The following is a 25,061-nucleotide window of genomic DNA, read 5'->3' on the forward strand; positions in this document are numbered from 1 at the left end:
TCTCTCTCTCTATAAAGTGATTGCAATCCTCCCCATGGTGACCATTTGGTATCCTAGGGGAAGGCAACGCTGTTAATACTCAAAATAAGACTGAGCTGGGGTAGGAGAGTTTAATGATCCTCTCTGCTCACCACAGTTTGCTTCATCAGAGTAATCCCCACAGTCATCCATCCCATCACATTTCCACACCAAACTGATGCACACGCCATTCTGGCACTGAAAGTTGAATTGGTCGCAGGTCCGGTGAAACTCTGGGTCTTGGGCTAAAAGGGACAAAGCGAAGTTGAAAAAATAAGAAGTCAAATGCAGCTGTTCTTTCTGAGAGCTTTAATACAAAAGCCAAGGGCTCAGAGTGTGGCTAGCTGTGGGGAAGGGAGGGCCGGGCACAGAGAATCCAGCCTGCCTCATTGCACAGTGCAAGGAGGCAGCCAAGATCCTGGTTCCTTGTGCATCCGGCCTGCAATACCTGGCACTGCTTCACACAGATAATGCTGCTAGCAACCTGTAAAAGATGAAGCAGCTTTCCGGCCAGGCAGATAGAATGGGGCTGATGCACAGGAAGCACCCACTGCACCTTTTCAAAGACTTGAAGCATATTCCTTATACAGCAGCAAGACATCAAACAAACACTAACTACCTAGAGTTTAGAAGAAACATCCTCTGCAGGCAGAATAGCCCATAAATGTCTGTTATGGGCTTCCCTGCCCCTTCCTCTGAAGCTTCTGGCAGTCGCCACTGGAGAGAGGATACAGTACTAGATGGAGCACTGGTCCAGTCTGGCAGTCCCTATGCTCACACACTCCTCCAGCTGGGTGGCATTACCCGGACTCAGCTGGAATGGTCTGCAGGACAGGGTGTGTGCACCCACTGGCCCCAAAGCAGCCACTGGCTGTAAAAGCCAGGTTAGAATCCTATGGGGCAAAAATCCAGCTTCGTCAAACACGCTGGTGAAACAATCAGTCCTATTGAACTTGGACTATAAGCATCCCACGGATAAAACATAATTGCTTGGATTTTGGAGACAACCCTCGCGAAACAGCAAACAACAGAAACCAGGATTTCTAAAGTCAACAAAGTGCTACTCAGATCATTAACATCCAGAACGGGCCTGATTTAAAGGAACATACAAGTGGCTTGGTATGTCATTGACACAGTCTGGAAAAGACACACTAAGCCCCTAAGGATGCTTATTTATTCTCTTTAGGGATCTCTTCAGAGTGGTGTTGCCTAGTGGATGGAGCACTGGACTGGGGTGGGGCTCTGCAGACCGGGGTTTCTAGTCCCAGTTTTGCCACTGGCCTGCTGAGTGATGTGAGGTAAGTTATTTCACTGTCCAGCGCCTCTGTTCCAGCCATGAGGATAATGGTACTGACCTTTGTAAAGTGCTTTGAGATCTACTGATGAAAAGCGCTAGGTATTAGGTATCTGCTAGATTATTGGTATTACTGACACACTTACAGCACCCAGCATAGTTGGCATCTTCATCCGAGCCATCTCGACACTGCACAATGCCGTCACACACCATGGAGTGGAATAAGCACTGCTGCCGGTTCTTACACACAAAGTCCATGTAACGCGTGCACAGAGGGTCTGGGGGAATCAAAACAGATTGCAGGGAGAATGACAGCAATTCAGTGCATGGCAGTAAGAGACGTTTATCCACTGCCTAGCACAATATGATCCTGGTCCATGTCTAGGTTCCTACATGCTATGGTAATACAAATAATACGAAGTAACAACACTGTACACAAAGTTCTTTTGTTGTTTGATCTATGTGTACTTAACCACCCTCTCTGACTTACAGAGAGTCAAATACATTGGCTAGATCTTATCTAGTGCTGGATAATTCTGATGACCAATAATACAAGCTATGCAGCTATTCAGGCTTATCTTGTGTCATGTATCAGGGTGAAAGCAACACGCAGTAGATATCAAGAAGGAATTGCCTGCCACCCTGTTTAAAGAGCTACATAGGTGACATACATTATACAGGGGGCTTTTGCTTTCCTTTGAAGCATGAGGTGTTCATCTCTGTTCCAGATGGGATGTGCTATTCAACTGACCCATCTGGTGCTGCAAATTCCGAGTCCCTGTGTGTACCCACCACAGTGCTCTTCGTCAGAGCCATCGGAGCAGTCATGCAGCCCATCGCAGTGCTTGCTATTTGGGATGCAGGTTCCATTCGGACACTGGAAACCGTTGCACTTTTTTTCTAAAATTCATTTGAAAAAGCAGCCTTAAGTATGGAAGAATTTCAACCCATAGGAACGGAATTAGAGTTTGGTTCTGTTTGTTAGTCCCAAATGGCCGAATCCCAGGGGCACTCGACAACCCCCAGAAAACCCCAGAATCAGCTGCGCCCTTTGTCCATAGAATCTGTTTAGATTGGAGGCTCTTTGGGGCAAGACTGTGCACGCACAGGGGCCCTGGTCTTGGGTAGGTGCCACAATAAACCAATCAATAAAGATGTGGTTTAAATGCTCCCCAAGTTTGCTGCTGTTCTGCTGCAGTGACAGAGCTAGTTTCCATTCTATAAGACGATAAGCCAATGAGTTAGAAAATAACAACTGTCATCCCCCCCCGCGCAAGACGAGAGCTCTCACCGCATTTGACAGGGTCCTCATCAGAGCCATCCTGGCAGTCGGCGTCGCCATCGCATGCCCACCTCTGGGGAATGCAATGCCCATTGTGGCACTGGAAGCTGGAGGCTTCGCATGTATGGTATACTGCTGAAAACAAATAGAAAAAAAGAAAGCATTTTCAGACTCATTGATTTCAAGAGGCGCCGAACTGGGCTCCATGTAAATAAATCACCATTCTTTTCTTTTCTTGATTTCTGACACATTTAAATATATGTTCACATACACACTATTATTAACAATTATTATTTGTACTGTGGTAGCATCTAGGAGCCAGAGTCATGGGCCAGGACTCCACTGTGCTAGGCACTGTACATGTTGATTTATCGTCTTCTAATGGGTGTCAGGTTCTATTTGGCTGGTCTACTGACTTCCTTATCCTCTTATGCCTCAGTTTGCCCACCTGTAGAATGGGGACAATACTTACCAACCGACTGTACCTCATAAGGTTGACTGTGGAGGTTAACCAATGTTTCTAAAGCTAAGACCTCTGGAGTCAGCCCTTTCTTATCGTTTCAGTCCTTTGGGTCAGCTAGCAAAGGTAATGATGTCTGGTCCTTGCTGGAACAGCAACTGACAAACCTTGATAAGCTGGCACTCCTCTTTATATATGGGGGAGGATACCACCAAAAGCGTTTTGAGCACTTTGCCACCTGCTGGCAGGGAGGATCTGCACACAAGTGTCTGACTTGGCACTGAGTGCCAAAAAAGGGAACTTGTTTGTATTTTAGGTTCTCAAAGATATTCTTAACTAGACTTAAGATGGGATTTTCAAAGCTTCCTAGGAGACTTAGACATCCAATTCCCAGTGGATATCAATGGAACTTGGGCATCCACCTCCCTTAGGCTCCCAATTTGAAAATCTCCATCTAAAATATTTTTTTTTTAAATAAGTCATTTTGGAACCTAATTTATATGCCATACTTCTTCAAATTAAAAAAAAAAACCTAACATGAGAGAATACTCTTCATTATCTAGAAAAAGAGCAACATTTGACTTAGTTAAATTGTATGCTACTACATTTTAGCCTAGCTCGTGACATGCACTTCTAGATATTTCAAAATACTACAGTCATCTGGTACTAATATTTTATTAGGTATTCACTGTGAAATGTAATGATTTTAGATAAGAGCAATAAATGCGGCCAGTTGAGTTAGATATGTTTCTCAAATAACTGTGATTCTTATCGATAATTTCAACTTAAAAAACCAATACACTTTTTGAAGTAGGTTCACTTCTTCCTCAGGTAATTCTCGCTCAGAATGTCATTGAGAGATGAGCGAAACCAACAGATATCTCCTTTCACACCCACACACTTGGAATACCAATTACTAGAATCCCCAAGCTAACCAGTTCCAACCATATATACCTGAAACTGATGAAATTCGGTAATAGATTTAGTAATTACATACATCCAGATTCTGTGGTTACGGTTGAAGTATAACTCCCATTGATATAAAAGGGAGTTTGCTCAAGTAAGTTCTCCAGAACTTGATCAAGAACCAGGACATTTATTGTTTTAAAATATATATGTTTGGAAAACTGCATGTAAACACTGAGGAATTTGCACTGCATAACTTTAAGGCCAGAAGAGACCATTCTGATCATCAAATCTGACCTCCTGCATAACCAGATTGGAGACCCTCACTCAGTAATTTCTGCATCTAACCTATAGCTTCTATTTGGTTTAGGGCGTATCTTTTAGAAAGACAGTTCGTCTTGATTTAAAGATTTCAAGTGATGGAGAATCCACCACATCTCTAAATAAGCTAATTAGCCTCCTTGACACTGCACCCCATATCCTTCACAGTGATATTTTATTGTATGATTATGACCTAATTATGATGTATTTTATGTGAGATAAGTCATGTGAAGTGTCATTGGAAAAGTTATTATTTGCTGAATGTGATTATCCTATGTATACGCATGTATCATTTTTGTATCGGAAGTTATGAATATTGACTATGTAACCATTTCAAATATAGTTACACCTGGGTAATGCCCACTAGACAAGATGCTTTCAGTCTAGATAGTGGGTGGGGAAGGGCCTATTCAGGGCAATGGGCAATTAGGAAAAAACAACAGTCCTTAGGAGAAGCTTATCTCCAACCTGGGGAGCCTTCCCAAAAATGCTACAGACAGCCTCTGAGTAATGGCTGCTATGACTCTACAGGGACATGTGATGAGACCATATGTCTCTGGACTCCATCTTGGGATGTCAGTATTACTGCTCTGGGAACCAAGCTTTGTTAAGCCATATAAAGCAGGGAGTGGCATCATCTGGGGTCCTTCACTCCCCACACAAGGAAACTGCTGGAAACATCTGAGGAAAAAAGACTGAACTGGGGGAAGTGTTAGACCCAGGTTAAAGGGATTTCTAGCCTGTGAATGAAACACCTAAGGATCCAAGCTGTTAAGCAAGTGCAGTTTGCCCCTTAAGAATTTGCAGCCTGCTTGTATCATCTCTTAGGGTGAGAATCTGCTAATTCATATCCAATCTATTTAGTATATTAAGTTTAGCTTGTGTTTTTTGTGTATTTGGTAGGTAATCTGCTTTGATCTGTTCGCTATCACTTATAATCACTTAAAATCTCTCTCTTGTAGTTAATAAACTTCTTTTTCCTTTATCTAAAAAAGGTGAGTTGGAGTGAAGTGTGTGGGAATCATAACTCAGGTGCAAAGGCTGTTGCATATTCCTCTCCACATTGAGGGAGGGGGTGAATTTTATGAGCTTACGCTGTACAGTCCCCTGTGCAGCACAAAATGGTATGATTTTGTGTTTATACCCCAGAGGAGGGGTGCGCCTGGAGAGCTGGGAGTTGCCCTAGCTGTAGCCTTCCTATGCAGGGGCCAGTCAGAGATCCTGCATGTAACTGCAGCTGGATGTGTCCCTACCTGAATGTATGCTGATGAAAGTGCAGGCTGGAGGGCTCTGCAGCTTGTCACAGCACTACAATGTGAGAGGGAGCCCAGGCTGGTGGGTCAGGAGGGCTCAGTGGTACACCAGTTCCAGATGCCACCCGGGGGGAACCTGCTAGAGCCTCCCTCAAAAATGTTCACCTTGTTTCTAGTCTGAATTTGTCTAACTTCAACTTCCAAACACCAAATGTTGTTATACCTTTTTCTGCTAGATTAAGTGGCCTTCTACAGTTCGAATTCTCTTCACTGTGTAGATACCTGAAGACTGTTTAACTGAAAGTATCAGAGCAGATGTAATCTATGTAAAGTGTGGACTGAATTTTACTATGTTCTTAGGACTCGTCTCACTTATATCCACTAGTGTAATTTCTGTTGTCATCGCTGGGTTGACTCCAATGTATGAGTAGAGAATTGGGTCCACTAACTCAAGGCCTGATCTATAAGCAGTGTCAATCCAGAGTGACTCTATTTTCTCTAGCTGACTTGCACTGGTGTAAATCAGTTGTCAGTGAAAGGGACTCAGGTCCTTAGCACATGACTTTGCATAAGTTACATCCTCTTTATAGTTCAACAGCCCCAGCTGGAAGGCTAGATAAAGAGGCAAGGCCATGCTGAAGACCACTCGCCACTGGAGCCGAGCATCCCTTCTCTTAGATCAATAGTTTAGAAATTGCAAAGAAAATCCTTCTTTTTTGCAATGTGTTTTACTGTTACAAACAATCAGAGTGCAAGCTGTAAAATTAGATCAGTGCACACCTGGCCTATTTTCAGTCTGTACATGTTGTAACCACTGAACACTTTTCAGGGAGAAGTATTCTTATTAGTTAACATCTTGATCTTCAGGACCAATGGTTACAATTATGCCTCCTTATTTTGCAGATCTTCACAGGTAGGGCAAGCCTGTTTTTATGGCAGACCATGTGGTAATAAATTTTTAAGCAAGTTTTGAAGCACTGTCAGGTGTAAACGGCACTACAGATAAATGACCTCAACGTTGATTTGATTCCATCAGTGCAATCTTGCGAATATAAGCAAAGATGAAACACTGTGCACATCAAAAAACATCCAGCACTTTCAGAAAAGCAGAGCTTAAGCTGCTAAAATCAACAGATCGCAAGCTAGATGCTTATTCTCTCAGGACTATGATCTTATTAGTTTCCTGGCCCGATTTGTACATGCTGGGTCACCCACAGCTTCAACTGACAGGTTGTTCAGCACCTGTGAAAAACAGGGCATGTAGCAACATGTTTGTGGGGCTTTATGCAAAAAGGGCATTCGCTGAGGAAAGGTTTTTATTTTTAATAATTTCAAAAAGGTTTTCCCATAAGCCTACAGAAATTTAAAACCAAAATTTGTTTCCCTGAAATTATTTCTTCTATTGCTTGCATTTGCCCTGGTTTGTTGTTGTAGGGTCACTCGTAAGTATTGGGCTCCTACCATGGTTTGAATTTTAGACAGTATTTTATATGCACAAAATGATATATAGTTTGCCAATAAATATTAAGAAGGTGAAAAGGGCAGATGAGCACGTTCATGTGATTTGAAAATAATTCTCCAGGTTAGTTGGCAGACAGAAAATGTCGATCATCTTCAAACACCCTTGCAAGGCAGGTGACTGTTATCCCCCTTTTACAGATGAGGAAACTGAGGCATGGAAGTTAAACCATTTAGTCAAGGTCTCACGGCAAGTTACAGTCTGTCAGCACTGGGATTAGAAATTGGTTCTGGCTCCACGCTCAATCCACTAGCCCATGTTGCTGCTACATTAGGATCTAGTCCAGTGATTTTCAAGTTGTGGGTCATGACCCCAAAGTGGGTCACAACTTTGTTTTAATGGGGTCACCAGGCCAGGCATTAGACTCCCTGCTGCCCAGGTCTGAAGCCAAAGCCCAAACAACTTAGCTCTCTGGGATCCCCTGTGGTGTGGGGCCCCCTGATTCTGGACTCTCAAATCTAGAGTAACACAGGGCACTGGGATCATGAAGTCATTTTGCTGTCAGAAGTGGGTCATAGTGCAATGAAGTCTGAGAACTGCTGATCTAGTCCAAAGCCCACAGGTATCTTTCCACTGACTTCAGTCAGCGCTGGCCTAGTCCTTTAGTTGCTTCAGTGTTTCCATCTTAACTTCTATGCCACAGCCAATCAGGATTTCCCTGCAGTAGCCACTAGCACAAAATACAGTAGCAATAGGGCAATGGAAGATTCAGTCTCATGACACGGAAAGGTTAAACTGACACCTTCCTGCACAGCATTGTGTTCTTCCGCATACAGCTATCCTAATGCAAACCCTTTAAAAATACAGCAGCTGATAGCTAGCCATGAGCAACTCCAGCAGAGGGTTCCCAATCACATCCCAACACTTACCAGTGCAGTTCGCTTCATCTGACCAGTCTCTGCAGTCGTTATCGCCGTCACACATCCAAGAGAGACGAATGCACATTCCCGAGCTGCAGCTGAATTCATCACTTCTACACTGGTGAACGTCTACAAACAAGGCACCCAAAGTTCAGATGGGGTGACTTGGGGCGGAGATTGAACACAAGCTGTTGACTTAGAAGAAAGAGCTGCCATTTCATTACTGGCACCCTGAGCAGCTCAGAAAATTTGTTCTGGTCTTGAAAGTATTTTTAGTGCATTGTTTCTAGCCCTGAAAGATCAAAAGCTACCGTGTCACTCTGATTCCCAACTTCTGTTCTTGCCGTGGATTTAACAGTCTGCAGCCCAGGAACTATTAGCTTTAGAGATTGACGGCCTCACCCACAACCCATTCAAGATGCTGGGAGCTGCAGAAGCTCAGCTGCCTTTGAAAATCAGGCCAGAATCTCCTTTGAAATTAGGGATTCTGAGCTCCTTAGGGAGTACTGCAATGAACTGGCTAGTGTGTGCCTTCACCACTGCCCTCTGCTGGACAGAGGTGGAACTGCTCAACACTGCGCCATACAGCCTAGACTGCACACAACTAATGGGAGACCCCCCTTTCGGTTAGAAGCCTGTGCTGTTAATAAAGGAGGCTGAGTCCTAACCCTGCTATTATTGTGCTCATGATGTGCAGCACAGGGACAGCCATGAACCTACCAGATGGCCAAAGATTTCTTACCAGAATGAAGCAACTGGGGGAGGGTGAAGGGGAGCCTACTGCAGTGGCACTTGAATTTGTAGCCCCGATGGTTTTAGGAGATACCAGATCTTTTGGAGCTATCTACCCCATCTGGGTGCCTCAAGGCAGCTGTGTTTTCACCCTGCTCCAAGACCGAACACACACTGTCTCGGAAGCTGCATGAATATAATTTTTAATCCCTGCTTGTTTTGTTTTATGGCAGATGTGCATGGCAGGTGAGGGGAGCTGGGAACATCTGATATCAGAGCCTACCTGCCAGCTCAAGGCGTGACGCCTTGGGCGGGGTGGATATGGGCTGTCATTATTGCATCTCGTCCCCTTCCCTGGACCACATCTACACTAGCTGCCTGACAGCATCCAGGGAGGGGCCAGCAAGCCCTGGACAGTGTGCAAGGTGGGTCCCCTTCAGTGCTCTCCTGAGAGCCAGAGATGCTGCCTTGCCCTGCCTCCATCCGGGCAGGCTCACCCCTTGCCTGGTGTAGGGAACAATGATATTCTTCCGGGGGGGAGGGGAGAAGGGAAAGGAAATCCAACAGAGACAAACAGCTTGTTCCTTATCACGCTTACCGCAGTGGCTTTCATCACTGTTATCTCCACAGTCGTCCTCCAGGTCACATTTATAGGACAGCGGGATGCAGGTCCCTGAGCCCTGGCAGCGGAACTGAGTCTCGCTATCACAGACAGTTGTGGCTAAAACAAGGCAGGGGGGAGAGAAGAGAGAGGTTTCAAGGCCATCAATTAAATAATTCCCCCTTGACCCAAACTCATGTTAAAATAAAAGCAAGGGGAATACAATGGAGGGAAAGAGCTTCCTCAGAGCTATTCTTGCTACAAATTCTGGCTGTGCTGGATGAATTTCTCCTGGTTCAGAGCAGGAAGGGTTAATGGTCTGACCTGGAGAGGGGACTGAAACCAATTCCACACTGCAATACCAAGCCTGGAGAAAGTGTCCTCCAGCCGGAGAGAAGAAAAGATGAGGAATCATGGCTGGCTTGGCTTGACCAAGGGGGGTGCTTGAGTCTAAGGAGCCACCAGTTGGGAACCTTAGGAGCAGCTAAGCCTGGGGAGACGGTTTGGCCTGGACATTGTCTTATTGTTCAGTTCCTTGGCATTCGGACCCAAATCTAGGTCCTAACTTTGAACCTGGCCCTGTTTCTGTAATGGGCTGAGCCACACCTCTATGACTTGGGGACAGCTTGGCCAGATGGCTGTTTCTTCCCTTCATAAGCTCATTGGGCTCTTTGTCTGTTTTTCATTCAGAGGATGGCCTTCTCCTTGAATGTATCTGAACTAGCTTCATTAAGATATACCACACCACAAGGGCTTGTAGGAAGGGCGGAACGACCATATTCATTATTACTAATCCCTTCTCCATCACTGGTTGAAGCATTTTGCTCCTCAGCCAGGCTCGATAAATGATTACCGCTCAGGACACAAACACAAAGTGACCACAGAAGGACACTTACGGCAATTCTTCTCATCACTCATGTCTCCGCAATCGTTATCGTTGTCACACTGCCAAATGCTGTTGATGCAATTCCCGTTGAAGCATCTATACTGGTTAGGCAGACAGGTGTTATCTAGTGCCCAGCGTGTGTTTAAAAAAAACAAGCTACAGTTAGGCACAGCACCATTATCTTTGCCAAGTGATCGTCGCTCTTTCTAAGCTTTACGCTCCAGGTCAAAAGGTAACATAAAGCTGACCTATCTCCCAACCAAGGAATTGATCATTTTTCAGGATTAAATAGCAGCAGGAGTGAAACAGGGTTTTACCTTCCTTGATGCAGGTGTTGTTCTTCATCACGTATCCGTGTGGACAATCACACTTCACTTCCCCTGATGGGAGCACGCTGCTGGAGACTCCCTCAGGACACTTGCAGCTTCTGCTGTTGTTTGATTTGGGCAAACACAACAAACTGCAAGGCTTGGTGATGCAGGCATTCTGCCCTGTTGGGAAGGAACACAGTAACTATCTGGCACTGCAGTACAGGGCAAGGAACCTGACTATGTCTCCAGTCATCCCTGTGATTCAGGCTGCTACGCAGGCTCTCTGGGCACCTGGGTGTCAGCTTCACTTGGCTACGTATTGAGTCTGGGCTTGGGAGATGCCAAGCGCCCTCTACTCCCGTTGACTTCAATGGGGCTTGAATGCATGCTCAGTGCCACACTAGATCAGGCCCTTTGATCCTAGTGAGAAGTGGTTTACAGATTAATAAGTGAACAGGATACACTGCGCAGATCCCCCGCTGCCTTCTATAGGGAAATATGAATAATTAAATGGAGAGGTTTTTTCCCCTCCTCAGATGAGATGGTGAAGTCAAACCATGCTCTTTGGGACAGAAAACATCTTTTGATTTTGTTTGTACAGCACCTAGCACAAAGGGGTCTTGGTCTATGACGGAGGCTTCTAGCCACTGCTACAATACAAATAAATAATAATTAATAATAAACCAACACTGAGAACGCAGTGCTCTCTCTCTCTGTGCATCAAGCTTGGGGACGATTTCATTTAATTCCCTAGAACACAAGTTTCAACTCGGGCTTAGGACCACCCTTCATTTCATAAGAGCTACATGGGAAGAGTGAGAGCTTAAGACCAGAAGGAACCACCAAATCATGAAGTATGATCTCCTGCAAATCACAGGCCCCTAAAACTACCTACCACAAACACACTAAACTCAACAGTGAAACCGAGACCAAAGGATTACCGCCCACAGTGTCACAGGCAGAGAATAGGAAGGACCGAGGTGCACCAATGCCCGAGGACCCTGCAATGGCAGGAAACTGATTGAGATAAACCAGATGATTCTGGAAAGCAATCCATGCCCCTTGCAGTCCCATCTAACTCTGTGATTCTATGATTCATGCTGCAGAGAGAAGGCAAAAAACCTTACAGAGGATCCCAAAACTTTCTCCAGTCCTGACAAGTTGTGGCAGCCTGGAAAGGGTTGAAATGCACCGTTCTGGAGACCTTTTTGAAGGCAACCCCAGAAAGCATTACCTTCCAACAGCTCGTTAATACACTTCATTAAATAATCCGAGAGGAAGGAGGGGCTTCCCATCAGCAGCTTCCAAGCTAACAAGAGCACTTCAGAACACAGCAGCCTAAGGACTAGTTAATCGACACTTAACAGCCTCCTTCTGATCAGGCTGAGCACTTGCTGAGGCTTAAACACAACTGAACAGCCTTTTGTTTCAGAAGGATCAGATGAAGTCCACAGCATCTCCTGGAAACTAGGGGGTCAGTGACTTTCTGCTTAATTGGGCTCATTTTAAGATGCTACTTTACATTCATTCTAAGCCATCTGGAGGCCTCTCAGATACAGGCTTATCAAATCTATGGCTCTAAACTCTAAATATTCATGCTACCATTTCATCTGAAGACAGTTCACTCTCAAAGCCCATTCAGTCCCTGACCTCTCTGCTTGGAACTCCAGCAATGCCGGTGGTTTTGTAATGAGGGCACACCTGCCCTTTAGCCTAAGACCCAACAATTCCTTTCACGGAGGTCACTAAGGAGCTATTGGATGGTAACAACTGCTACCTAACCAGGCCCTGAGCTGGACTCAAACCAGCGACCTCGAGGTGACAAAGAGATTTTAGGATTTTAAAGCTGACATGTGATAAAGAAATCGCGATGTACATCTATCATGCTGAAATTTATTGACAGCAAGCGCCATTCACAAAAGACAGACAATGCTTAGTACTATGGCTGAGAGCTGCGAAATCTCCTAAGGAATTTGGATGTATTTGGACTCAAAAAATATTGAGGCAGGATGGCCCAGTGTTTAGGGCACTAGCCTGGACTTTGGAGACCTGGGCGCAATTCCCTGCTTTGCCAGCCCCCCTGGGTGATTTCTCTCCCTCTGTGCCTTACTTCTTCATTTGTACAATGATATAACAGCACTTCCCTACCTCAGGGTGTTCTGAGAATAAAATACATTAAAGACGGTGAGGCATTCAGATACTATAATGATGGGGGGAGGCCATACAAGCAGTTAAGATAGACAGACTCCCAAATCCCATTCAATGGGAAGTAAGCAGCCAAACACCCTCGCTGGCTTTTGGAAATCTGAGCCTACAGTCTACTTAGAAAAAGTCTTTACAAACACTCCACATTACCTGTTGTCTTTCCTCTGTAGAAGATTTTCATATCCATGATCCCGTTTAATCGTCCAACTAAAATCTCCATTCTCGACCCACTGTATTTAGATGCTCTAAAAATACTCAGCTGCGACCAATCATTCCAGTAGATTTCATTCTGAAACATAAAAGACGGTTACTCACCGTTGTAACTGTTGTTCTTCGAGATGTGTTGCTCATATCCATTCCAGGTAGGTGTGCGTGCTGCGCGTGAACGTTTGCCGGAAACTTTTTACCCTAGCAACTCCAGTGGGCCGGCAGGTTGCCCCCTAGAGTGGCGCCACTATGGCACTAGATATATACCCCTGCCGGCCCGCCCGCTCCTCAGTTCCTTCTTGCCGGCTACTCCGACAGTGGGGAAGGAGGGCGGGTGTGGAATGGATATGAGCAACACATCTCGAAGAACAACAGTTACAATGGTGAGTAACCGTCTTTTCTTCTTCGAGTGATTGCTCACATCCATTCCAGTTAGGTGAATCCCAAGCCATACCTAGGCGGTGGGGTCGGAGTGAGAAGTCGCGGCCTGGAGCACTGCAGAGCCAAAGGCCGCATCATCTCTGGACTGCTGAACCAGGGCGTAATGGGAAGCGAATGTGTGGACCGATGACCAGGTCGCCACCCTACAAATCTCTAGGATTGGCACGCGGGCAAGGAAAGCCAGCGATGATGCCTGTGCTCTGGTGGAGTGAGCAGTCACACGGCCCGTCGGAACGTGGGCCAGGTCATAACAGGTCCTGATACAGGAGGTAACCCAGGAAGATATCCTTTGTGAGGAAATCGGTAGCCCCTTGACCCAGTCCGCTACTGCCACGAATAACTGGGGGGACTTGCGGTACGGTTTGGTCCTGTCCACATAAAATGCTAGCACCCGACGGACAACTAGCGAGTGGAGCTGTTGCTCCCTGCAGGACGAATGGGGCTTTGGGAAAAAGACGGGGAGGAAGATCTCCTGGTTAATGTGGAAAGCTGAGACCACCTTGGGAAGGAAGGCAGGGTGTGGTCTCAGCTGCACCTTGTCTTTAAGGAAGACCGTATACGGGGGATCTACTGTGAGGGCCCGTAGTTCTGACACCCGTCTAGCTGAGGTGATGGCCACTAGGAAGGTGGTCTTCCACGAGAGATAGAGCAGGGAGCAAGTAGCTAACGGCTCGAATGGAGGACCCATGAGCCGAGTCAGGACCAGGTTGAGATCCCATGAAGGGGCAGGAGGGCGGATCTGTGGATAGAGACGCTCCAGTCCCTTCAGGAATCTCACCACCATAGGGTGGGAGAAGACGGAACATCCGTCCACTCCAGGATGAAACGCGGAGATAGCCACTAGGTGGACCCGGAGTGACGACAACGCCAGACCCTGGGCCTTGAGGGACCAGATGTAGTCTAGAATAGTGGTGATGGGAATCTCTATAGGGAGAAGACCTTCCTCCGAACACCAACAGGAGAAACGCTTCCACTTAGCCGAGTAAGTAGCCCTGGTGGAAGGCTTTCTATTGCCCAGGAGAACCTCCCGAACCGGGGTAGAGCAGCGTAACTCAGAGCCTGTCAACCACGCAGGAGCCATGCCATAAGGTGCAGAGACGGAAGGTCCGGGTGACAGAGCCTGCCATGGTCCTGGGTGATCAGGTCTGGATGTAGGGGCAGGGCAACTGGGTTGGCTACTGAGAGGTCCAGCAACATGGGGTACCAATGTTGTCTGGCCCACGCTGGAGCTATGAGAATCACCCGAGCTCTGTCTCTGCGCACCTTGAGGAGAACCCTGTGTATCAGCGGAACGGGAGGGAACGCGTAAAACAGGTGGGTCGCCCATGGGATCAGGAAGGCATCCGCTATAGACCCGGGCTCCCGACCCTGAAAGGAGCAGAAAGTTCGACATTTCCTGTTCTCCCTGGACGCGAAGAGGTCCACCCAGGGACGACCCCACCTCTGGAAGAGTTAGAGGGCGATGTCTGGACGGAGGGACCACTCGTACAAGCGGAAGGACCTGCTCAGTCGATCCGCTAGAGTGTTTCGTACTCCCGGGAGATAGGAGGCGGAAAGGTGAACGGCATGGGCTATGCAAAACTCCCAGAGACGCATCGCCTCGAGACATAGGGGAGAGGACCTGGTGCCGCCCTGCTTGTTGATGCAGAACATGGTCGTCGTGTTGTCGGTGAACATCGCGACACAACGACCTTGAAGGTGATGGACGAACGCTTGACAAGCAAGATGGACCGCTCTGAACTCCCGTATGTTGATGTGGAGGCCCAGCTCCTGAGGAGTCCACAAGCCTTGAGTTCTTTGGGCGCCACAGTGCGCGCCCCAGCCCAGATCTGAGGCGTCCGTAGTCAGGGATGCCGAGGGCTGGGGCGGATGGAACGGGAGCCCCGCACAGACTACGGACTGGTCCAGCCACCACCAAAGGGAGTCCAGTACCCTTTGGGGAACGGTGACAACTGTGTCCAACGACTGTCTGGCCGGCCGGTACTGAGTGATGAGCCAAGATTGAAGAGGCCTCATGCGGAGTCGGGCATACGCTGTCACGAACGTACAGGCCGCCATATGGCCCAGAAGGGCCAGGCATGTTCTTAGAGAGGTCAGCGGGCCGCCTGCAAGCGCAGAATTATGGCCGACAGCGACTGGAACCTGGGCAAGGGTAGCAAGGTCCTGGCTACAGTAGAGTCCAGAACGGCCCCGATGAACTCTATCCTCTGCGTGGGGAGCAGAGTAGACTTGTCCACATTGATCACGAGGCCTAGGGCAGCAAAGAGGCTGCTGATCCTGCGGACGTGGTCGCGGACCTGCAGCTCCGATGTGCCCCGGATCAGCCAGTCGTCGAGGTAAGGGAACACGTGAATGCGGCAGCGCCGGAGGTGTGCGACGACGACTGCCATGCATTTCGTCAACACCCTCGGGGTCATAGAGAGGCCAAACGGGAGGACCGCAAATTGATAATGTTGGCGGTCAACCACAAAGCAGAGGAAACGCCTGTGCTGGGGGAATATGGCGATATGGAAGTAAGCGTCCTGCATGTCGAGGGCGGCGTACCAGTCTCCGGGATCCAGGGATGGGATGATGGTTCCAAGGGATACCATACGGAACTTCAACTTCACCATATACTTGTTGAGTTCCCGCAGGTCGAGGATAGGCCTGAGGCCCCCCTTGGACTTGGGGATTAGAAAGTAGCGGGAATAAAACCCCTTGCCCTTCTCGCTCTCTGGAACCTCCTCTATGGCTCCCTTGACGAGGAGCGTGTGCACCTCCTGATGGAGGAATTGCTCGTGAGAGGGGTCCCTGAAGAGGGACGAGAATGGTGGGGGGGGGGGGTGATGAAAACTGCAGGAGATAACCGGCCTGCACAGTACGCAAGACCCAATGGTCCGATGTTATTTGGGTCCACGCCGGGAGGAAAAATGAAAGACGGTTGGAAAACTGCGGGGAAGGATCCGGAGCGGAAACTGGTACTGCGCCCTCGGGCGCACCTTCAAAATGAAGGCTTGAGTCCAGGAGGGGCCTTGGCGGAGCCTTGGTTTTGCCCCGTTTGGCCACCCGACTGCCGATGCTGCTGTTGGTTCTGCTGCCAGAATGGCCTGCGCTGTGTCGCAGGCGTATGCATCCCCAAAGACCGTATTATGACCCTATTGTCTTTAAGGTCCTTTAGTCTGGGGTCTGTTTTAGCGGAAAACAGGCCCTGGCCTTCGAAGGGGAGGTCCTGGATAGTATGCTGGAGCTCTGGCGAAAGGCCAGAGACCTGAAGCCAGGAAATTCGGCGCATCGTAAGCCCCGAGGCAAGGGTCCGAGCGGCCGAGTCCGCAGCATCTAAGGAGGCTTGTAGCGAGGTCCTCGCTACCTTTTTGCCCTCATCCAGGATGGTGGTAAACTCCTGGCGGGCGTCCTGTGGTAACAGCTCTGCAAATTTTCCCGCCGCTACCCAAGAGTTAAAGGAGTAGCGGCTAAGGAGGGCCTGCTGGTTCGAGACCCTGAGCTGTAGCACCCCCGCCGAATAGACCTTGCGGCCCAGGAGGTCCATCCGTCTCGCCTCCTTCGACTTGGGTGCCGGGGCCTCTTGACCGTGGCGCTCCCTGTCGTTCACCGACTAGACCACAAGGGAGCAGGGTGTCGGGTGAACGTGCAGGTATTCATAGCCCTTCGAGGGGGCCATGTACTTCCTTTCCACTCCTCGAGCGGTCGGAGGGATGGAGGCCGGCGACTGCCAGATAGTAGCGGCGTTGGCCTGAATAGTCTTGATAAAAGGCAGGGCCACTCTGGTGGGCGCATCGGCGGAGAGGATGCTCACCACCGGGTCCTCGATTTCAGAGACCTCCTCTGCTTGAATGTCCAGGTTTTGTGCCACTCGTCGGAGGAGGTCCTGGTGTGCCCTAAGATCTAGAGGGGGAGGGCTGGAGGACGAGGTACCCGCCACTGCCTCATCCGGGGAAGACGACGAGGAAACCCCCGGCAACAGAGCGTCCACGGGGGGTTCTGTCTGAGGCTGCACCTCCATCACTGGAGGGAGCTCTGGGTCCTGGTGGCTGGACCCGTCTTCTCCTTCCGGGGAGGGAGGGGGTCTAGACATCGTTGCCTCAGGTGGCCTGCGTTCCGCCGCAGGGCGGGAAGTAATATGTTGTGGACCCTGGGCTTGGCGGTACGTCCATGGGGTCCAAAACCCCCACTGTTGAGGCCCTCGTTCCTGAGGTGGAGGGTCCTGAAACAGGGCCGAGTGTCTGTCCTGGCCCAACGCATAGGCGCTCTCTGCCTGAGAGGACACGGATGGTTCCCTTGAACGCCACGGAGGCGCTGAGCCAGTTTGATAGACCTCCCTATATGCCGACTCCAACGCTCTCCTCGGTGCCAAGGATCGGTGCTGCGACCCGTATCGGTGCCGGGATCGGGACCGGGAACGGCGTGGTAGTCGGTGCTGGGATCCGGATCGGGATCTGCCTCGAGGTCGGTGCCAAGAGTGGGACCACGACCTTCGTTCAGCGCGGTGCCGGGATGGCAGTGGGGACCGGGACCTGCCACCGACGCGGTGCCGGGAGGTCGACCGGGATCGGGACCTACCACCGACTCGGTGCCGGGAGGTCGACCGAGGAGCTGAACGCCGAGGTGAACGGCTCCTAGAGTCTCGGTGCCGGTGGTAAGAGGAGCCAGACCGGGACCGTGCATATGCTGATCGGCGCCGCGAGTGCGACCGGTACCGCCGGGGAGAACGGTGCCGGGACTGCGAGCGGCGCCCCGAGCGCGAGCGTTCACATCTCCGGGGCGATCGGTGCCGGGACTCCGGAGACAGTGCTCTCAGCATCGGTTTGCCTCTGGAGGTTACCTGTCCCGGGGGTGCCGTGGTTTGAGGCTGCGATGGCTCCATGAGCGCTATCAAGTCCCGTGCCGAGGCAAAGGTCTCCGGCGTAGATGGGACTAACAGCTCGACCTCTGATCTCAAGGCGGAGCTAGGAGGGGCTGGACTCGACGGACCTTCCGGACCCGGAGTCGACAGCAGCCCTGCAGGCGGTGCCGCGGCCAAGGTAGATGCCGGGTGTTCCACTCGAGCCTGCATCGATGGTGTTGCAGACGTCGAGGGTCTTGGATCTGCTCCCGGTGCCGGGGATGGACGGTGCCGGGGAGTCTTGCCGGTGCCGGCACGGTCCGGTGCCGGAGTAGAAGTGGCTGGTTGCGCCGCCGGTGCCAGAGTCAGTGCCGCTTCCATTAGGAGAGCGCGGAGTCTTTGATCCCTCTCCTCCTTTGTGCGAGGCTTAAAGGCCTTGCATACACGACACTTCTCACTGATGTGCGATTCCCCCAGGCACTTGAGGCACGCGTCATGGGGATCGCTAGTCGGCATCGGCTTCTTGCATGCCGAGCACTGCTTGAAGCCCGGCGAACCAGGCATGAGCCCGGTGCTGGGCGCCAGGAAGGGCAACGGCCCACCCGCGAACAAGTTAAACAACTATATATAATAAACAACTAACTAATATACTACTTCAAACTATCTATAAAACTATTTACAACTACGACTACGAACAGAGTACAGGAGAGCTAGGTACGTGGAGGACAGCAAGCCGCACTCCACAGTTCCAGCAACCGACACGGCGGTAAGAAGGAACTGAGGAGCGGGCGGGCCGGCAGGGATATATATCTAGTGCCATAGTGGCGCCACTCTAGGGGGCGACCTGCCAGCCCACTGGAGTTGCTAGGGTAAAAAGTTTCCGGCAAACGTGCACGCGCGGCGCGCACACCTACCCGGAATGGATATGAGCAATCACTCGAAGAAGGAGCTTTGTTCCTTAGTCCATGCTTTGGTGGAGACAGGCAAATATCATGACCTCTGCAAACTTATTCTTTTCCAAATTCAGGATTTGAAGGAGGATATACAGATCAGGAACTCCCAGTTAATCTTGATTTTTCATCAAACTAGCCAATGCAGAAGACTAATTTCATAAAGTCAGTTTCAACCGAAAACCAAGGGTCATTTTTTGCACAGACGCTGCCTGTGCCGCTAAGGTTTCATATACCACTAATTCTACTTTGCACTTATATATCGCTCTTCAGGTGGCTTTGCAAGGTGGGGTCAGTGTCACTACCCCTATGTTACAGATGGGGAAAGTAACATTGTATTGGGGTCCAGTGATTTTCCCAGTGGAGTCACAAAGTGAGTCAACAGCAGGGTCTGGAACAGAACCCAGGTCTTCTGACTCCCAGCTCCTACTTGCTCATGTCTGCTTGTATGAACACAGCAGTACAAACAAGAATTAGTAAAGCACAGCTATGAAGCTGGGTTCAGATAAGCAGATAGACAGACAGGCAGGCATCTGAGAGACGTTAGCCAAAGGTTATCCAGACTACCGCGGCTCTCAAACCTACGACTCTCATGAGAACAGGATTGTCAGAATGTTTCTTAAGCCCAAAGGAAAGACGCTAACAAAGGTTTAAAAGTGGACCTGTGCAGAACCTGAAACAAAAGCCACGTGTGTGCGTTAAGGCTGCAAACCTTTTGGTGAACTGGGTCAGACTTCATGGCGAGCTTGGGCCACTCAACACAGCTCAGCGTTTCTCACGGTTTGGGCTGAGCCCCTATATCTACTATACTTATCTTCATACACATTGTATAAATACCTTAAATACAGCAATCGCATAGGGATGAGGAAGACTATCCAGTATCACAGATCTCTGCATCCCATTGAAATCAATCCTCTCGATTCTATCCATATAGGCTTCCGTCCAATAGATCCAGTGATCATCCACAGAAATGCCATTTGGCCATCTCACTCCCTCAGAGACAATGCAACTGGCCGACGAACCATCCATATCGCTTCTGTAAATGCCAGGTCTAGAGTCTCCCCAGTCTGTCCAGAACATCAACCTGATTATGTCCATAAGAAGAGTTAATTTAAAATAATAATACAAGGCCTCATCTAAACAGGTATCCACACAAAACTGTGAACTCTACTCTTTAAATCGTATCTCGTAGAAAGAGTATGTCTTTTTAACAGGAACTCAATGGAATTCAATGGACTGCACCTGACGGGGAATATCAAGGTCCAGGACTGCATTTAAATATCACAGAACCACACATAAAGCAGTGATTCAGCATACAGTCAGTTTCTAAGAGGTCCATTTCTCAAATATTAGCACAGTTACATCCACTGAAGAGACCAGCGCTCTGCCTCCTATGCTGCATAACCTAGTGGAAGCTATGGAGTTGCTTACCAAGGGAACATTATTGTGAGGGAAATGGAAAATTGCTCCCAATCTCAATCGAATTGAAGCCCAGTTACACGGATCATCGTATTTAGGTGAGAAAGAGCCACGCAGGAAAACAGCTTTCAAAACAGCAAATGGAGGAGCGCACTACTTTGATCTTGTATGAATTTAGTACTAATGAAAAGTGCTGGATTTACTTGGTTGGTTTTAGTACAAATTAACATGACTATTCACAGACAGGTCCTACTCACCCTTCTTTAGGCACCAAAACAAGGGCTCTGGGTCGTTCGAGTATAGAGGAATTCAGAACAGTAAATCGCATATCTCCATCTGGATTGGCAACCTAGCACAAGATGTAGAGGGTGTGGTTTTTGTTTGCAATATGAAGAACAATTGCATTGTTGAAAATTAAATGAAATTCTGTAGCGTTTAATTACAACCGTCTAGCAAATGACGGTTCAGTGCATACATACTTGACAAACAGTTATCTTACGGCAAGTGATAGACGTTTATGGGCTTCACTTACTTATGTGATTTCCACACTGCTGAACAAACTGCTTACTGCCGTAATGCCCTATGTGCAGCTCATTCTATCCCGTCCCATTACAGAGAGGAAATTGTTCCATTTAATGCAGCTCAAATAACCTGCTGCAGGTAAATTACTTGACAAATTTATCCCTTATGTTCGCCAGCTGCTCACCACTTGTCCTTAATTTTGATGGGTGTGTTTGTTATTGGGCAGTAGTTGAAGAACTGCTTATGCTAGCATATTTGAGCCTATGGGCTCTGCTGGGAACTCTTCATTTGAACCATTTGCAGTCTATAATTTGTCACCAACCATAAACCACATGATATTGTTTCTGCTCACTGACTGCATGAGTAAAACTTTTAACTAGGAGGAAGAGGAAGAGTGAGTAGCAGCAGAACCAGAAGCAATGCTCTCAAGTTGCAGTGGGGGAGGTCTAGGTTGGATATTAGGAAACATTGTTTCACTAGGAGGGTGGTGAAGCACTGGAATGGGTTACCTAGGGAAGTGGTGGAATCTCCATCCTTAGAGGTTTCTAAGGTCAGGCCTGACAAAGCCCTGACTGGGATGATTTAGCTGGGGTTGGTCCTGCTTTGAGCAGGGAGTTGGAGTAGATGACCTCCTGAGGTCTCTTCCAACCCTAATCTTCTATGATTCTATTCAAGTGAGGCACAAAATTTGAGGGGAGTACGCTTTTGTGATAACGTTCGTGCATCTTTCACGGTTCACCACTATTTTTCTGAAGGAACCAGCAGTTGTACAAATACAGGTGAACAACAACAGAGCAAACTTGCCAGATTTATTTATGAGCATACTGTGAATCCCTTTTGGACCGTTTAGCCTGCCCTGAACGTGTCATATGGATCTGAATGTGTTAAACTAATTTACAGGGTAAGCCCTCTTCCAACATCATCATCATAGCAAATCCTAACGGGATGTAGTCTCCTTGCAGATCGAGCACCATGCAGATCGATCTCTACCTACGTTCATAAGACAGTCTGGCTGGATATTCAGTGTATGTCCCTCACTAGCGATCTTAGTGCAGCTTTTGGCGCCACTGATGGTGGAGCGGGAAATGCATTTTTGTAATTCACTGATCTTCCATCTTAAATACAAAAGGCTGAATCCTACTCTGCCTTATGCATGAGTAGTTGCAATAAGACCTTGGAGGAGAAGGCTGAATGGCCTTACTGCCCCTAATATGTCAGCCAACATCCAGGAATGGGGACTCACAGCTACACATGGTGCAACAGACTGAAGGTCTGGTAAAGACAAAGCAACATGGCTACAGCTACCTGCTGTCATGAAGATCGGTTGCAGACATACCTCAATTTTTGGAATACCAGCATTCACCCAATAAAGCAACTGACTGAGAGGTTCAAAGGCCAATGCTTCCACTGTTTCTAGGCCAGTGCTAATGATTATCTCCTGTCCAGAGCTGCCGTTTAGACAAAGACGCTAAAACAAACAAATAAATAGAAAACTCTAAGCATCAAGGTTAGTGCACTCAGCTGTTTGAGGTGGGGAATTAGCAAAGGAGTCACTAATGAGAAAAACCTAACAGCCGTAATTGCATTGCAAAGCATATCTATTACAGCTCCCCTGAGATACATCCATTTCTGGGATGGAGGGAGGCCAGGAGATAAACAGGTGTCCAGCACAAGAGAAGGAATAGGAGAAATTTTTGGCTCAAGGGGAAAATACTCCTCTTGTGGTATGTGCTATCTCTCATTTCCATTCATAGCAGAAGATAGGTGCTTTGAAAAGTGCTTTGTAATGGTTTTCAAAGTCTCACACAAAAGACCACGACAAACTCAGTTTAAGTTCTCCACCTCAGTAGAAGGTTTTCTGCTTCAGTAGAAAATTCCAAACCTGGGGTTTAACCAATGAAGCCCTCTCATGTGGCTTAAAATAAATTATGAACTCTTTCCTCTTATAATTTCTTTAAGTAGCTGCTATCTTACAAATCGGATATACAGGGCCAGATCCTCCGCTGGCATAAATCAACATAAAGTCATTTACACCAGTTCAGGATCTAGCCCTTAGAACCTAAAGGACATTCGTGACCAGACTAGCCCTTCTAAGATAGGTTGCATTAGGCTCTCAAAGATAGGAAAACATAGCTCCACCCTGGCTATGGCTGTATTTTTCATTAATAATAAGAATGCTCAGCTCTTATACAGGGCTTCTCATCAACAAACCTTTAAGAACTCTACAAAGGATGTCAGTTTCATTGTTTCCATTTTACAGATGGGTAAATTGAGGCACTGGAATGTGAAGCAATTTACCTAAGGTCACCCAGCAGCCAGTGGCAGGACTAGTATTCCAGTCTCCTGAATCCCAGTGCACTGCTCTATCCACAAGGCTATTGTATCACACAATGTATACGCTCTTCTAGGAAAACATCCCAGAGTACTGTGCTAGGCAGTGACTGCCCAGAACCCCACTTACTTGGATAATGTCAAGCGTCACATCCGCCCAGTACAAACAGTTGTGGTCGTAATCAAAGTCCAGAGCCACTGCCCCTCGCAATCCAGTCAGAGGCAACTCCTCGCTGATTCCAGAAGAGAGATCGTACCGGTGGATGGAGTAGCGCGTGGCATACAGAATAAACTCATTCTCTTCTAGAGGTACAGAGAAATATTTATGTAGAAGCCTTTTCCCATGAGTTCCCTTGGGGATAAGGTGAACAAATGGGTCTTCTTCATTTCTGACCAAAACCACACAGTTAGGATCTTATCATAAATGAGAATCAGGCCCTTGTTTTTGGAGAGAGAAGATTTTAATTGGTGTATGTCAGTAGCCAGAGATTTCTGTAACTCTCATGCAAAAGTGAGAGGAAATCATTATTGCTATTATTTATTTGGGTTGGTTGAAAAAGAGGGTGAAAATTGGAAAAGTAGGTTTTGAAATGCCTTTCTTTTATTTATAATGTTAAATTTTGTCAACATTAAAAAAAAAATGAACCAGCTGAAAACATTTGCCCAAAAATAAATAAATAATAAATAATTGTCCAAATGCCTTCTCTGGAGCCTAAATGTGTTTAATATTTGTAAGCCATAAAAGTGTCTAAGTCAACAGATCCCGATTGGAGTCTTTGGGGTCTAATGTAACATAAATACTTATCATGTAAGAATCTGGGGACCATCTGTCTGTTTTGTATAGTACCCAGCACAACGGGGTCCTGGCCCAGGACTGGGACTCCTAGGCACAGGAGTCTGTACCAAAATCCCACACCAGGTGAGGTTTGCTCTTGTAGAGAACACTTCATGCCTCTCTGATGACCACTGGACACTTCCCTAAAACACCAATTAGGCTGGGGGCTGGAGGGAGGGGAAAGAGTAGGGGATCTTGATTGACACCAGGAGACTAACTCCCATTGATTCTGGCTTGCTTTGGATCATGCGCTACCTGCTCCCTTGCAGATACTGCTCCCGCTCTCGCTTTTGCACATTAATCACATTGTGCATGATGCAAGATTCAATTAGGGCTCTAATGAGCAGAATGCAAATTACATTGGCAGCACATAGGCGAATGAGATCACTGCAGAGCCCTCATGTCTGGAAAGGGAACGGGAGGAGGTGACATCTTCGTGTGACTTGTCTGGCTCATACCACTGCAGTGCTAAGGCATAAATTTTGCCCTGCATGGGCACAGAAAGCTCCAAATGGCTGTCAGACACAGTAGGGGCAGGACGGGGAGCAGTGGCTGTATGGGGGCTCTGCAGGCTGGGCAAAGGGATGGAGAGAGAGAGAGAGAGAATTCTTGCTCTATTTGTTCTGGTTTTAATCTTATTTTACCTATTACAGTATGAGTCAGGAAATCACGGAGGAGTTTGGTTCCCAATTATCACTTATTTTCATGTCTTCAGCTCCCCTTACTGAGCAAAGGGTGTTCAGCACCTTGTGGAATTGAGCCCTGACTCTGACCCCCAATCAAGTGCGGCTGGGGCATCCGAACTCCATGTCACTTAAAAGGTTAAATTCAAACCTGCTTCCATGTCAGAAACTCTCACTGACTCCAATGCAAGATTAAACTCTCAAAA

General features: G+C 48.0%; 1 protein-coding gene across 5 annotated transcripts in view; it reads right to left on the reverse strand.

Moving 5' to 3' along the window:
• The window catches only part of SORL1 (sortilin related receptor 1), a 105,230-nt gene that overhangs the window by 30,229 nt on the left and 49,940 nt on the right, over window positions 1-25,061 (reverse strand). For 4 of the 5 annotated variants that reach the window (XM_050921924.1, XM_050921920.1, XM_050921923.1 and 1 more), the window contains exons 17-29: window positions 23,468-23,640; window positions 22,343-22,474; window positions 20,742-20,833; window positions 19,903-20,149; window positions 12,799-12,937; window positions 10,450-10,623; window positions 10,143-10,256; window positions 9,244-9,366; window positions 7,923-8,042; window positions 2,604-2,729; window positions 2,105-2,212; window positions 1,459-1,590; window positions 132-263 (exon numbers count right to left, since the gene is read on the reverse strand). In XM_050921924.1, the coding sequence (XP_050777881.1) occupies window positions 132-263; window positions 1,459-1,590; window positions 2,105-2,212; window positions 2,604-2,729; window positions 7,923-8,042; window positions 9,244-9,366; window positions 10,143-10,256; window positions 10,450-10,623; window positions 12,799-12,937; window positions 19,903-20,149; window positions 20,742-20,833; window positions 22,343-22,474; window positions 23,468-23,640 (1,812 nt within the window). The remainder of the gene's footprint in view (window positions 1-131; window positions 264-1,458; window positions 1,591-2,104; window positions 2,213-2,603; window positions 2,730-7,922; window positions 8,043-9,243; window positions 9,367-10,142; window positions 10,257-10,449; window positions 10,624-12,798; window positions 12,938-19,902; window positions 20,150-20,741; window positions 20,834-22,342; window positions 22,475-23,467; window positions 23,641-25,061) is intronic. The other variant, XM_050921921.1, reaches the window with a different exon arrangement.

The sequence above is a fragment of the Gopherus flavomarginatus genome, chromosome 13, assembly GCF_025201925.1.
Source record: "Gopherus flavomarginatus isolate rGopFla2 chromosome 13, rGopFla2.mat.asm, whole genome shotgun sequence".
Taxonomy (NCBI): domain Eukaryota; kingdom Metazoa; phylum Chordata; order Testudines; family Testudinidae; genus Gopherus; species Gopherus flavomarginatus.